The 16,203-nt window shown below is 46.4% G+C and overlaps 1 protein-coding gene across 1 annotated transcript in view; it reads right to left on the bottom strand.

Annotated features, from left to right (window-relative positions):
* The window catches only part of LOC142578366 (uncharacterized), a 145,492-nt gene extending 132,885 nt beyond the window's left edge, over nucleotides 1-12,607 (bottom strand). The window contains exons 1-3 of the mRNA XM_075687762.1: nucleotides 12,602-12,607; nucleotides 4,724-4,936; nucleotides 693-767 (exon numbers count right to left, since the gene is read on the bottom strand). Of these exons, the coding sequence (XP_075543877.1) occupies nucleotides 693-767; nucleotides 4,724-4,936; nucleotides 12,602-12,607 (294 nt within the window). The remainder of the gene's footprint in view (nucleotides 1-692; nucleotides 768-4,723; nucleotides 4,937-12,601) is intronic.
* Between the last annotated feature and the right edge of the window lie 3,596 nt (nucleotides 12,608-16,203).

Raw genomic sequence — 16,203 nt, forward strand, 5'->3', positions numbered from 1 at the left:
ATGACGTGAGTTCGCAAATTTCTCGCGGCCGTCCACGAAGCACCTAAACTCTTATCTACACGCATTCCAGTTCTGAAGTGCAGTTTATCACTCCACGTGTCCTTTTCGTATGCTCAGTATATTGCAAAAGGTGTACGTCCCCCGGCAAGCGCAAACAAATAAAAAGCTACTAATTAACACAAGTCTGAAATTTGCGTACAGCTTTTAAAATACGTAAAATTTGAAAATTGAGTTTTAAAGGTCGCTGAATATTTTTTTTTTCGAATTATATCTTGATATTTGCGGTAGTCCTGAAGCGTAACTCTTTTTTTGAATATATCATGAAAGCCAAAAGCTCAATTAGGACAAACTCAGTAATCTCCTGCAAAGCGCCTGAATTCTCTACGATTTCATAATTCTGCCCAAGCATGACCTTTGGCCGTGTCAATTATCGCCATCAACATTTAGCGCGCTAGCTACAGCGGTCCTTTAAGTGAATTTTCTTCGCCGATCTGAGGGGACAGTCTGCGTCACGTCAGGTTGCAATGCGAGCTTGACTGTCGTAAAACGCTTCGCGTTGTCATGGAAATTAAATTGGCTGTGCAGGGTTATGTGCTAAACGCCGGCTCGCACCACCTACTACGTCGACAAATAGTAACGTCGCGAAATGATAGTTGTGAATGCACCTGAAGTGCTGTGTAGCCTTGACGTACCCATGTCCTGAGCCTGAAGCTTGCCAAAGCAACTCCGACTTCAGCCAGGGTTAGGACTGCGAAGATGATGTCCAACTGCAGGAAGAGATATCACGGGGAAGGGTCAATGATGCAAAAAAGAAAAAGAAGACGTGCTTGAAATCGCTAAATGCGTGACCTGCTTGGGCAAACCAAGTGTCTAGAGGCTTCCGTAGGCTTTTCTAGAGAAATACAAAGTATAATAATAATAATCGTCATTATTACCATAGCCTATTTATGCCTACTGCTAGGATGAAGGCGTCTGCCAGTGATCTCCAATTTCCGCTGCCTGGCGCCATCTGGCCTGCGAATGCTTGCGAATTTTCCAATTTAATCATATCACCCAATTTTCTGACCGTCCTCGACTGCGCTTCTGTCGGCGCCCATTCTGTAACAAGTAGACCGCCGGTTGTCGACCGTACGCGTTAGACTACCGAACTGCCCCTTTTTCTTTCTCTTATAGTCAACTGGAATTTCGGCTGCTCCCGTTTGCTCTCTAGCCCACACCACTGTCTCGCTGTCTCTTAGCGTTATGCCTGGCATTTTTCCTTTCATTGGTCATTGCGCAGTCCCTAACTTCTCAGGCTTCTTTGTTACTTCCGGTAGAATCGAACGTTTGGACACTTCTTTTTTCGAGAATTGCGGTGAACTCCCGTTCATGACTTGGGAATGCCCGCCGTACGCGCTCCAACCTATATTTAAATTTTCATTAAATTTTCTTCTAATGAGTATGGTACACTGCGAGTAATTGGCCTAGGTAAACGTATTCTTGCGTGTACTCTAGAGGCTGACTGCCAATCACGAATTATTGCTCTCGAAAATAAACGTATTCCAACTCAATTTCGAAGGTTTCTCAAACCATTCTGGCCGAGAGTAGATTTCCGGTAAGAAAATTGAGATACCATTCAGAGCCACAGATCGGGAATCAATCTCGTTGCCGAATTACCAACACGGCCGCAATCAAACTTATTAAAATCTACTGCACTGGTGAGCCGAATTTATTCGCGTTGTTAAAGTGTTGTCGCTTCATGCCCCACGGCTAAACTTCTGGAAGAGGATGGGCAAGGTTGCTTCCCAATTGAAATAGTTACGACACTTCACTAGCGCTCGATCCTCGAGCTGTATAGTTTCGTTCTGATGTAATAGAAGCGTCTGCTAGAATCCCCTGAGTGAAGACGTCATTGCAAGCAAGAGCTCATTGCAAGACTCGCAAGGGCGCGTTACTGAAGCGGAGTGACTAGTTCTGTTGAGCAAAACGTGAACAAGGTGAATGCAGGAGCCAACGTTTCGACGAGTGGACTTGTCTTCTTCAAGGCGTCTTCTTCAAGACAAATCCACTTGTCGAAACGTTGGCTCCTGCATTCACCTTGTTCACGTTTTGCTCGTCGTCTTGAATTTGAGCATGTGTTGGCGGGCTAGTTGGTTAAGCATGATTACAATGACGGCGCCGAATAAAACAACACACGAAAAAGGGGGACACGAGACAGCACGTAGGCGCCTACGTGCTGTCTCGTGTCCCCCTTCTTCGTGTGTTGTTTTATACGGCGCCGTCTTTGTAGTCTTGAATTTACATCTCCTGCATTCCCCGTCTTTTCTCTAGTTCTGTTGAGGGGCGACGTAGCCCTCTCCACACGGACGTCTTCGGACGGCACCTGAAGTGAATGAGCGTCGGGCGAGGACAACCCAGCACGAGTGCACAGTAATTATACCATCGAAATTGCAGTTTGGTTTCGTCAATTTCGCTTGATGGCAGCTTTAAGCTAACCCGCTGTATCGCCGCATTAAATCGAGTTTAAGAAACGTGCTGCCGTGTTCTCAGTAAACGCGCACAAAAGTCTACGATGGTTAGCACAGTGAACTGCCTGCACTAGACTTGAGAAAAGAAAACGGGAAAAATGCGCGGTGGTCCTTCTTTCCTAACTCGACGCTGAAGCAAATTTTCCGCATAACGGCGAGCTTTAAAAAAAATCTTGCAATTTCGTTAGTGTTTACTTTTCCTAAAGTGCTTGCACCTAGCTTAACGGGGCCATTCTTGCAATGTAAATTTGCGTTTTTTTTCGACGGGGTATCAGTGCGTCAAGTAGTCTGCTAAATATTTGCAAGGGTTTCCTTGATAATTCTACTCAAAATGCCTAGTTAAACCGATATCTTCTTTGAGAAATAAAATCGTACATTTATTCATTTATTTATCATTTATCTCGTACGATAATTACTAGAGGGAGCGCTGGTGTCTACGGGAGCTGTAATGGGGGCGGTTCAGCCACCATCCGAGTTATGAAAAATACATGGATTGGCCTAGACCTAGTCCTTTTGGCTTCAAACGGTTTCATATGGCTTTTTAGGCTCGTCATTTTCAACAAAGTACTGCTTAATAAACAATTAAAGTAACAGTAATAAAATTACTTAATGGCAGGATTCGAAAACGGGACCTCTAGTACATAAGCCCGATATTGAAACCATTACGCCACGAACGCATGAATCGACTGGGGATATGAAACGCCCTTACGAATTTATCGCGCGCAAGCCACTGACTTGAGACGCTTGGCGCGTTTCAATTTGTCCAGCTCGACAAGCTGAATCGTCGCAATTAGTGGCGCTTGTGCGTGTTCGCAGCTTCTGCTCTTCGAAGAGTATAGATTTCTCTTAAATTTACGACAATGAAGCATAAGCAGCTTCACAAAGCCGCAAGAACATCTGAATCCGCAAGCGTGAAGATCCGACAAGTTGATGTACGTTTCTTATAGAGGAAGGAAAAATGTAGGAGGGAGCGTTATGTGACGCAGCCAGCGCGTTTGGCAAGCGAACACTCTGAAGCCACAGTGGTGGCCCAACACGTGGACTCTTGCATCGGAATGACGGAGCAAGAATCGAGATTTGCTGAAATGTTTGGCTCCCAGTATAGCTGTGCCACTAGTTTTTATTCGGTGCGCGTTTGTGCGGCTGTCCTGCCGTGACTCTACCTGCAGAGGGGGAACACTCAAACCGACAGCGCACTTTGAAGCGCGATCACGTGTTTAGCCGACAGGTTTGCGTCATTCGCGTTGCCGTATGCTTCCTCCTGTCTTTTTTCCTTCCTTGACACCCAGTAAAAAAAGGTGAACAATAATTGGTTTACAGATGGGAATACTCTATGCAGCAGTATCTCGAAGTGATTTAAGCCATGTGTGACTACAGAACTATAGTTTCTTCGTCGCGACGTACGAGAGTGAAATACGCCGGAAACACATCTTAATGTCGTTACGGCTGACTAGTTATTAGGCGACAACACTGCATTTTGGGACTTCGTAAAAAACAGATGCGAGAAAGAAATTCTGGTCGCGGAAAAAATTGTGCTACCGGTATTAAGTCTCTACTGAAAAAAAAAATCTTATCAAACAGCTGCAGTTCTTCAACGACAGAGAGAGAGAGAGAGAGAGAGAGAGAGAGAGATCGAAACGAAGAAAAGGTATGCACAAAAATTAGGAATAGTAAATCCAGCTTTAGCTTTATAAGACACTATTACTCCATATGGCTGTACTTTTCAGAACAGAATCATTAGTGTTCTCCGCCAGTAGTAAATAAAGCTGCTGCGTTAATCTAGAGTCTGGATGGTGATGGTAAACTGGCATGGCCAATCTTCATTCTGCTATAGAATATGAACAGTAGACTGTTTTTGAACCTTCTGAGTTTCTATAGATTCCACGCTGTTTAAGTACGCGCTTCGCCAAGATACTCTGAGACATATTCAGGGACACAAACACATTGAGTGCTAACATTATTTATGTGTGACTTTAAAAAAAGTGCTAGCTAGAATTTAAGCTTGATAACTCATTCGCTGTAAGGAACGTTGTTCAAGTAAACAACATAACTATAGGTAAAAATATTGTTACGGGAAGGAAGAGAGGTCCAAAGAAAAATCCACGCACAGCGAATGTTGGTACGTCGGTCAAACGGAGCTAGCACGAAACCGCGGCGCAGTGTTAACTAAACGAAACTACGACGGGGGCGGGGGTGCCTTTGTGGGGAACACTTACCGTTATGTGGGCACTCAAATCCAGCAGCAAATTCAGGATACCAAGAACGCCGGCCAAGGTGCACATGAAACCCAGCACTACGGTTGTGGCGGCCAGTCCCACCAGGTATTCTCGTCGCCCTTCCAGTTCCCAGTCCTGTCTTACCACGCTGCCAAGCTCTTCAAGTCGTTCTCGAAGGCAGTACCCGAGCACGGCCACCAACAAACCGCTTCCCTGCGTTCGTAATGAAGACCACACGCTTTGAAAAAAGGAAACGCCTGTCATCATTATCAGCCCAAGTCTACCACGTGAAATGAAGTTTCTCCAAGAGATCACCACCTTCTGCCGCTGCCTCGAGTTTGCCTCATTTAATGACTCCATTTAAACGCCCTACCAACCTGCCATGCATAAAGGTTTCGTGCTTGTAGACAAAGAGGGCGTTGTCACTCATATTGTGAAAAAACAGTGCAGAAAACTTGAGGGTGCGCAAGCAAAGCAAAAATGGCCGACAAACATTGATTCTACCATTCAAGATGGCACCGCTCTGAACAGTAATGTACAGGCGGAAACTTTCAAAAGTATGCCCCATATAACAGGCCTTTTCTTCGAACATGGAGCATATCAGTTGTCATAATTGTGCTCCCACAGAACCGTGCCAGTGTCTCATTCAAAGAGCTCGGCTACCCTTTCTTTACCTGCGCCAAAACTGACGGCAGCTGCGTCGCGTATCCTTGCCGTGACGTTCCACAGCTGCAAGTGCCCACGTCAGCGATAGTGACGTGCCTGTTTCAGTGATGCTCTCCAAGTTTCGGAATGTCGTACAGAAGGCGATGCGCCACTGGTTTCCGGATAAGCAAAAAGAAAGAAAAACCTGCGGAGGTACCCGACGAGAAAGCGCTGCTCGTGCACATAATGGGAAAAGGTCGTTGCTTTCGGTTTGCAAGGAGGTACACCACGGCGGTAGGAATAGAGAACCTGGGCCCGTATTTACAAAAAGTTCTTTCTCTAGAACTGTCTGTAAGAGCAGATGGTAGTCAACCGTGAAGTTGAGCGTACTGGTAGAGAAGGAGGCCGGCCAATGGCAAACAACACTGAAGAAAAAGAAAATTACACGGTCTCTTAAGATCTCTCGTACAAGAGGTGAACAGCGAAAGCCTACTCTTCATCCTCTTATCATTCGCCTCTTTCTCTTTGCCTCTTCTCTTTCTCTTCTTACAAGTAATTTCAGTCATTATTAGTAATTACTGGTCATTACTAAGCCTTTTTAGTCGTTTCTAATGAATTGTAGTCGTTACAAGTTGTCGCTAGACATATTGGTAATTTCGTAGTCATTACCAGTCATTACAAGTAATTTCATTCATTATTAGTCGCCACTGCTCACTACTAAGCATCTTCGGCCATTTGTAATCAATTGTGGTCATTACAAGCCGTGTTGGTCATATCATAGTCGTAGCAGTCATTGCCAGTCATTGTAGTGATTGTTAGTCAAGGCTGGTAATTGGTAAGCATTTTTAGTCATTGTTAATGAATAGTAGTCGTTCCAAGTTGTCGTTAGACACATTGGTAATATCGTAGTCATTACTAGTCATTACAAGTTATTTCATTCATTATTAGTCACTACTGCTCACTACTAAGTCTCTTCGGTCATTTGTAATCAATTGTGGTTATTACAAGCCGTCGTTAGGCATGTTGGTCATATCCTACTCATTAGTAGTCATTAGAAGTCATTCCAGTGATTATTAGTAATTACTGGTAATTAGTAAACATTTTAGTCGTTGCTAATGAATAATAGTCGTTACAAGTTGTCGTTAGATATACTGGTAATTTCATAGTTATTACTAGTAATTACAAGTCATTTAGTCATTATTAGTCATTACTGCTCAGAGCAAGCATTTTAGTCCTTTGTAATCAATTGTGGTCATTGCAAGCCATCGTTAGACTTATTGGTAATTTTGCAGTCATTAGTAGTCATTGCAAGTCATTAGCAGCCATTATTAGTCATTATTAGTAATTAACCTCTGCCAATCTCTATTATAACGTTATCATTCCCTTTAACGGTCACTATCAATCATTTTTCATTCTTTAATCTGTCTTCACATGGCGTAATGACGCTTTGGCGGACACTCCGGCGGTCAGGTCTGATGACACAAACTTCACCATGAGCCTACAAAGGCTTTCGCCTTAAAACACAATCGAGACAATATGGAGAGTGAGCGCGTCCCGCCCTTTTGTAACTTTTGTAAAGGCTATTGTCACTTGTGTTGTTCCTGAGGGCTTAATCGGAAGTCTTCCGGGAAGCCTGTTTGTATGCAGAAAAAGGGCCTTTTCAGCATGTTCAGCATGCTTCGAATGCTCGAATCAACATATCTTTTACATGGTGGCATAGAGAATCAGGTAACTTTAGAGGGAAAAAGAAATTGAGATGTCATTTTTATGCGACATACAATTCCTAAAAAAAATGCGCGTTTAGCGCCCTCTTTCCCGTCGCCAAAGTTGCACGAATTTTGTGCTGCCGGTCATCTTCGTAGCAGTGCTATTTTAGCGGTCCTTACGTGTCACGTCAGGTTCAAGCATGTTCCCGGCGTCAATCTCATAAGACGACATGTGGGCAGGGGCTACCATCGCTTTTTTAAGCAGCCGTAGTGCGTATGGGCACAAACTATGCCTCTGCTAAGCGGCTAAGAGCGTACTTACTGCCTAGAGCCATATAGCATTTAATAAATACCGAGTCTGCGCGTTCTGTAGGCGCGTCCGTACTGCGCATTGAGTTGACGTGTGGTAAAGAAAGTTCTCTGGGCACAAACTTCGAGGCAATCCTTACTTGAACTGCAACGTTGTAGGCAACCAGTACAGTTCGGTGGTGTTCATATTTGTGTCTGTTCGCGCGTTTGGTTTCATAATTGAAAGTGCTAAAGCTTGCTCAGCGGCGCACAGAAAGGGCAGTTCAGCACGTGGTAAACGTCTGAATGCCAGTGCTGTCGTTGACGGGAGTGCGCCGAATTATTATAGGCCTTCCCTTTCTATATACCGACAATCGCCTGCAGTGGCACTGCAGGTGCTGATATACTGGCGAAGACCGGTGGTTATAGCGGCAACGCTTAGGAGCTGGCATTTCGCGGCAACGAAAGCGATCGCCTGCTTCCTTTCTGCGACAGATTTCGCGCAAGGAACCGGCTTGAAACACACTCACCAGGGACGCGGTGTGCGCGAACAGCTTGAGACAATGTCCTCTCTTCTTTACACATTGGGTCAACATTTTTTCGAGGGACGGCATGAGTCTCGGCGCCTGGGCGAGCTGATCGAACCTACGACGGGCTATTTCTTCTGGACCGCACAAAGCAGGACCGTGGATTCGTTGTATCCGAAGGCGCACTGGGATGATTTGCTGCAATAGGTTTGCGCTCTACGGCCTCCTTTCCCATGAAGCCCTTGCTATGTTTTCAGTTACCTTCTAATCTCACTTGGTCCCAGCGGCCATGTAGATAAGCCTGCGACTACGAATTGAGCTGTATCGCATCCAGTCTTCAAGCGATGATTATCGAAGCGCGAAAAAAGCGAAAAAAATATATAATGAACCAAATGGCAAAGCGCGAACACGCATGCCGCTAAAATATTCTTTATTCTGCCTCCATAAACGTATAATCGTTGTCTGCTGTAGGAATAAAATGGAGTTGGAAAGTTTTCTTAACTGGAAGTTTGCAGTTTACAGACGGCGAGAAAACGTATCGATTGTAGAGCGTACCTCTGTTTTATCTAGATTCACTTTAACGTTCTTTTTTTGCCTAACGAAAAGCCTGTTTGTGCACCATTTGTTTAACAATACCATCTAAGGCATTCATACATGTGCAGAGAAGGAATGCAGCAGACCAATAAAGCAGTAAATATAACCTGTCCGTTGTGCCCTCCCCTTCCACTTGACCTGGATACGCTCCTGCCCTGGGGGTCAAAATTAATCCAGTCATCAACATTGCGTGTCTGATAATCAAACCTTCGTTTTGGTACTTAACATCCCAGGATTTAATTTCAATAATATATCGCGTTGGAGTGTGTGGCATGTCAACAGAAAAAAATATTCACCGACGATTACGATATTCCCTAATGCGAAACTTGTGCGCAACTGTATACGTGTTTTCATTTCGCAACATGTTGGCTGGCGCGGACAATGTCTCGTACGGCACATAGCAAACGGAGCGAAGACTGCCGCGATGACTGCCTCGCTAGCCGGGAGATCGCGAGACGCAGTTCATGGGTGACGCGTGGGCGTGATTTACAGCCGCCGCTGCAGACAGACATCCACTCATGCAGCGCTTTGTTTACATATATGGTATATGGTCGACCCGCTCGCCGCATGCCATCGGTAAGCAGACTACGGCACGCTACTCTGGCGCCATCTGGTAGCGGCCGTCGCCGCTGAGCCCGTCTTGCGCGGCACTACGCTTTCCACCTCACACTTTGAACATACTCTCCTCCTCTGCTTTCCTCCTCGCGCTCTCTTTGCTATCGCCGTATTTCAGCCCACGCTGCGCTTCGCGTTCGCTCTTTGATCCTTCGTTGCGCTCGTTCATTCGATCACGCCGAAGGAGGCCTTGTCACGCCGACGCTCAACGCAGGAACGGGCGCTTATAGGAGCTGCGCTCTAAAGAAGCTAAAGACATACAATAACAACACAAAGAACGTTAGGAAGGAAAAGAGCTCCGCAATAAATGACTTTCTTAGTTCACTAAGTGAAAATATTGTTAATGTGAACATGAACTTCGCCAATTACTACATGATCAGCAATATTAAGGCATCTGACTTCCTAGTTTCTGTGACAGTTTTGTACCCGCGACAAGAATGGTTATGCATCCTTATTCAAGAGCTGAGTGGATTTGACCGCGAATCTTGATGCTAAACCTATGTTCCTAATTGTGCTGACATAGTAATGCCGGTCCTATTTTGCCAGAGCTCCCAACAGCTACAGACAGAATAAATTGAAGCGCTACGCTCAGAAGCCACACGTAAATCATGACACATACACTTGGAATGAACCGGAATGAACGGGAGGTATTTTGACATCACTTCTGAACAGTGTTTCAAAACGCTAGCGATGTTTTACTGTGTGGTTTCGTGACTTTGCATTTATAAATATTTTAAAGACGCTTTCTCATATGATTAATAGAAGATACTGAAAATGCATGGGCCTCCGGCAACACTTGTCGGGTTGCCTGTTTTTCCGACGACGCATTCGGGATGCGCATGTATGCTGAGAGGGCCATTTAAAGCCTCCAAAATGCAATAATCGCCTTCATCGTCCAGCGATTTCCAACAAGTGGACCACACTGCGCTGCCACGAGTGAACAAAGCCATCTCGCACGCACACACATAAAAATCTGCAAGCTTTTTGTTTCTCCCTCCTGTTCGTACGGACCAATAGACTTAAGAGGCATGCTGCTTTGAAAAGAAAACCTGCGCCCAGCATCCTTTCGCAGCAACTTGCGCGCTGTGCCGAGCTATGAGCCGTGGAAAGTTGGTCACTCGCTCTTCAGTTTTCGTGGCAAATATCTAAAACTGTTGTCGGTTGTGGCCTCTTGGTACGCAGTAGCAGGTTCGCGCGTGGAGCGTGCGATCTGAAACCGTGCAAGGTGGAATGCGCGTGCATGCGCCGGCAGGACAAGGCGGAGACGGCCAGGCCGGTTATGCAAGGGTCCCGAGGCGGGGCATGGTCTCTGAGGAAAGGAAGAAGACGGTGGCGATGGGCTGCAGCCGCCACCTTCCTGAGCAGGCCCACAGTTGCCTGCGTGTGCCTCGCGTTCTGCCCGAGCTAACGGTAGCTGGGCTGATTCCATGTGTTGTTTTTTTCCGTTTCCCCAAAAGGTATCATGTGCCCCTGGATTTGACCGGGTTGACGTTCGGCCTGGTTGCCGTGACGCAGTAGCAGGCACAAAGCGCTTTTTCATTCCCGTCTCTTCGATTGCTTTATATCTGTTACTGTACCACAGGATGGGTCGTAAATCTCCGTCTATCTCGTTCCGCACTCTTTGTGGCGGGAAATATCTGATCGACGAAATTTAGTTCCAACAAACGAGCTGTCAGGCCTATCTTGGGAAAGGTACATTTCCCAAGATAGGTGTGGTTCGAGAATGCATGCGCAAACTGTTCCCCTCCCTCGCTTCCGCCACAATCGCACTCGCGCACGCACGCACCCACACAAACACACACGCGCACACACGCGCACACACGCACACGCACACACACACACACACACACACACACACACACACACACACACACACACACACACACACACACACACACACACACACACACACACACACACACACACACGCACGCACACACACACACACACGCACGCGCACGCACACACACACACACGCGCGCGCGCGCACACGCGCACACACTGCAGGACATTGTTACAGCGATACACTTTGCAATTATGTAAAATTTTTCGTGGCTATGTCGCAAGGGAAGTGGTAATATTCTGATCACCCGCCATGGTTGCTCAGTGGCTAAGTGTTGGGCTGCTGAGCACGAGGTCGCGGGATCGAATCCTGGCCACGGCGGCCGGATTTCGCTGGGGGCAAAATGCAAAACGCCCGTGTACTTAGATTTAGGTGCACGTTAAAGAACCCCAGATGGTCAACAATTTCCGGAGTCCCCCACTACGGCTTCCCTCATAATCAGAAAGTTGTTTTGGCACTGAAAACGCCGTAATTTTTTAACTATGATTCTCCTGTGCCATGCATACGTCTGAGAGCTGATGGGCAGAAAATTGGGCAATGGGACCCTTATGTGCGTAGAAAAAAAAAACTGAATTAAAACGGTTCAAACCACATTATTTCTGTACATTTTACAGCGGAGCTATCTATGGCTACCCTCCGCAAAAATCATGGCGGCGAACAAAAAACGCCTTGCGACGAAGCCAACTTCTACGCGAATGCTCTGTAGCTCAATGCAACGCGAGCGTCATGTAGAAATGTGCACGATGAACGCGGAACATCTCAACTACTCTCATGCAACACATGCGAGGCGCACAAGCAACAGGGAGCAAAAACTGCAAGTACCGCTTCGTTGATCAATTTCACCCTTTACTGCATAATTTATTGTTTCCTTATAATATTATTCATGTATTCATGGAGTTGTAGGGAAGCATAACACGTGTACTCCCATGGAAACTAACTAATTTCTGTGGTATGAATTTGCACAAAAAAGGGTATGTTGCATATTTGCAACAGTGCGCAAATGGAGAAGTTGAAAGTGAAATATACACTTCGTGTGATTCATACTCAGATGTTTATGTACACGTGACAGTCATTGGTGCACTTATGTTTTAGTGTGGAACAAACAGAAGCAATAGTACTTGCTTGTGCAGCGCAGGTCGCTCCCACACTTCCTGCTGTGCGTCATGCAGATTGCCGTGCAGCCAAGAAACAATGCGGTGTTTTCGCGTTATCGCCGAAATTTAGAACATAGAAGCACAGACGTGGGGCTGTGCTCGTGACGACGCGATACGGCAGCGTGCGGATGCACCGCATCCTTTCGAAAAAAAAGTAAATAAAGGAAATTCGACCAAAAAACATCTTCCACACATATTGAATCGAAACGGACTTACACTCGTGGTTGTCGTCACTTCCGGAAAGGTCGCTGCTTTCACTACCAGAATTAATTTCTCGGCTATAAAAGCGTTTAAGAGCCATTTCACTTTTCAGAAGAAAATAAACCACGTACACTTTGTTGCATTTGCGCAACATAGCAACGTTCCGTCGCCAGGGACTAACTATTCCGAGATAACAATGTTTTCTTTTTCTAATGTACAGAGTCAGGAGGATGTGGACCTTAGCGTAAGAAGCTTTCTTGCGCTTTGTCTTGTGGAGAAAAACATTCACAATTGGCAAAACTTACCTGCATCGCTTCTCGCGGCCGTGCGCAGCCTCCGCCACGTTTGTTTTGGTAGAAGATGCGAAGGATGAGCACAGATGGCAGCACACGGCGGCGCGTTCTTTAAACGAATGCTGCGGAAATGCAACGACGTGTACGGGCAGCTCTAAGCGAACTTTGCTTCTGTTTTTAACGCCGTTCATCGGTATGTTGCGTAAATGCAACAAGGTGCAGTAAAGGGCTAAGCCCGCTGCGCCGAAGAACCGGAACTCCAAGGCCGGACCACGACACGAATCAATACCAAGGTAACGCCAAGACAAGACGAGTGAGCAAGGAACGCAGTACGCCGCCCGTGCCCGCTCCAGCTCAACGCGTAAGGTCGCGGTCTCCTTCCCGAGAAAGAAGTAATAGCAAGGGACGGGAAGGCACAAGCAAGTCCGAGAAATAGAAGATAGAAAAAGCCCGAGTGCTAACTGAGGATTTATTGCACGTCATTTGAAATATATATCACACCACAACAGCAAACGAAAGGAGAGAAAGAGAGAGAGAGAAATGAATGTTTATTTCTGGGCTAGCGACAGAGAAAAAGGGATCTCTCTTCGTCCCCAAGTTGCCGGCTTCCTCATTTTAGGAATCCGCTAGCACTTTCTGCTACCTCGCGGTCCACCAACTCTCGCTGGTTATCCAACCGAAAAATAGAAGAATGTGGAAAGCCATGCTGTCCTGCCTCCCTCATCCCGCCCCCCCCCTCCCAAGGAAAAGGGGAAAAAAAAGATGAAAAGAAGAGACGATAAAGAGCGTCACACGACCAGATCAACCGGGCAATACATAAAAAAAAAACTCATTTTGCCGACAATGCCACCGACGGGGCGCTATGTCTCGTCATTTTTGTCGTCGTCTGTGTGTGGTTTGCGTTGAACTATACAAGAAACAGTAGGTGTAGTAGGAGGCGTTTGTCGTTTTAGAAAGTTGGTCCGCTCAACAGGTCAGTGGGGCAGCAACCCAAGCAACATGAGTTGAAAGAGTGACCAGAGTGGCCTAGTAGCAGTGCACCGGAAAATTTTGCAAAGTATTAAGATGGCGACATGACGTCTGCGGGAAAGAACGGGGTTGGCGGGAAGCAGACGTGGTGGATGAGATCGGTTTCTTCTTTAAAGGGACATTAGCCTCAGCCGATCGACGTAAGCGTCGTCGCTGTGGTATACATGAGTGACATGACCCTGTGTCGTGGAGGTGCCGAAAAAGATATGTTGACGCTTGGTACCCTGGTACGTGTCGGTGCAGTTTAAAAAAAAATATAAGAATGAGAAAAGGAAAACAAGAAAAAAAGCGCGAGAGGGCAGGCGTACTTGGGAGAAGGGCTCCTATGGTTGATCTATGAGTAGACGCGTGGAAGCAAAATATGTAATTGAATATTAGTGGAGGAGCAGGGAATAGCTGAAGAAGGAGGAATAAATGTGCTTAAAAATTGAGGTTAGCTGGTGGCATAATGTATTTTTGTGCCTTATTCAATGATATGAAAATTTCTAAATTTAAGTTACAACTGTTAGCGATTGTAAGTTAACACGTGCCAAATTAGTTCCCGTTGAGTTAGGCACTTAAACTTGTGCAAGAGGTATGTATGATTCCATTGTAGAAGAAGGAGAAAAACAGGTGGGTTTCCGGTGGCCCAGGTAGTTGAACCGAATACCTCCCGCATATGAGGCGGTTGTTCGGCCACTTGGTCGGTGTACCGTGTAAGGGCCTCACCTCCAACTTGGCAGCCCAAAATTTGGAGGAAAAACATTTCAACTGAGAAGCTTCTCAATCACTCTGTGCAGCGATGACGCGCGCGCACATCGGTGAATTTTATCAAGCTGTGTACTTCCGCGTGCAGCTACTAGATGGCGGGAGCTGCACCTTGACCTCTGATCTAATGGTACATCCGAAGTGTGCACAACTAGCCGGCTGCGCCGGCATAGTTTTGACCAAGAAGTTCGGTACCGCGTAAAGGCCACACCTCGTTAAATTTGTGAAAAGTGCGGCTCTTACACGAGTCTATACAGTACATGTCATGCATGGGATTCAAGTTGAAACGCATTTCTGAATAGGGGGAGGGAGGGTTCATTTTTGATACAGATATTTGATGACTGGCAGGATCAATTAGGACCGGCGATATTAGAAGCACTCATTTGTGTTTCGGAAAAGGTTTCAATGCAATAGCAATGCTACGAACACTTGATCCGCGTTTTCGCCGTTGACTTTGTCGTGATGTTATGGTATCGACGTGTAGCGACGCAGTCAGCACATGGAGTGTAAGGTTTCCAGAAAAGCTCAGTGAGCTTGGCTAAGAGGCCGAAGCGACGAATCTAGGTGGACGTACCGTCGCGCTGCGCTCGATCACCTCGGCTGGAGAAGTGTTTTAAAGGACTGACAACTGGCCAGAACGTGTTGTGAGACGTTGGTGGAAATGAAATGACCATGATTTGTAGTGATAGAATTCAGCGCGCTTTTCGTGATTTTAGTAGGGTTTATACTCTTCAGTTCGCAAAGAGAGATAGATAGAGAGAAAGGCAAAGGAAAGACAGGGAGGTTAACCGGAGATTATCTTCGGTTGGCTACCCTGTACTTGGGGAGGGGCAAATGGATGCGATAGGTGAGAGAGGGAAACGGATAAAAAATAAAAATAAATGAAAAAAAAAACCATAAACAAACACACACACGTACACACGATACACACGAACTGGTTCTGCGGGCACTGTCACGCAGCCTGCAAAGGCGTTCCTAGTGTTACGCAGTGTCACCGTACAATCCTACGTCACACAGTGTGCAGCCCCAATTTGTGAGAAAATCCAGTGTCTTTTAAGTACCGCAGCAGCGCCTTCATAGCGGATCGCGCTGATGTTGGCGTAGGCCAGTTTCCAAGGATGTTGTTTTCTGTCATTGGGAGCTTGTCCAGTTTGTCTAGGGTGGCTGAGAGGACTGCTCTTTGCGGGTTGAAACGAAGGCACTCAAAAAGAAGGTGCGCGATTGTTTCATTGCACCCGAAGAAGTCACAAAGTGGGCTGTTGGCCATACCGATAACAAAGGAGGTCGGACGGAATTAGGGTCCAGGGAATGAAGGCGTGCACTTGTGAACTCGGATGAAATCCACTGAGCTAATGTCAGGTCACGCGCAAGTTCGGAAAGCTTTTCTGCTGCGTCGGCTCTCGAAAGAGGAATGGTAACACAGTGGACGCCATCATGGGCAGATCGGGCAGCTGCGCTTGCTCGATCATTCCCTGTATGTCACAGGGACTAGGCAACCACTGATATATTATAACGTGCCCTTCGTGAACTAAGCGATGGTGGATTTCTCTGATCTCTGAAGCGAGCTGCTCACGTGATGCATGGCCCAGTGTTGAGAGTACACCCTGTAGGGCTGCCTTGGAATCACAGAAGACTGACTATGCATGGGGTGGTTCCTCCTGAATGAAATGAAGTGCCGCATGCAGGGCTACCAGTTCAGCAGCTGTCGTTGATGATACATGTGACGTTTTTTGCTGTATTTTGACGAATCTTCTTAGTATCACCACAGTGGCAGCTGAACTTGAAGATGTGACTGTGCCATCCATGTAAACGTGTACGCGGCCACTGTGCACCTCATG

This window comes from Dermacentor variabilis, chromosome 4 (genome assembly GCF_050947875.1).
Source record: "Dermacentor variabilis isolate Ectoservices chromosome 4, ASM5094787v1, whole genome shotgun sequence".
NCBI classification, from domain to species: Eukaryota; Metazoa; Arthropoda; class Arachnida; order Ixodida; family Ixodidae; genus Dermacentor; species Dermacentor variabilis.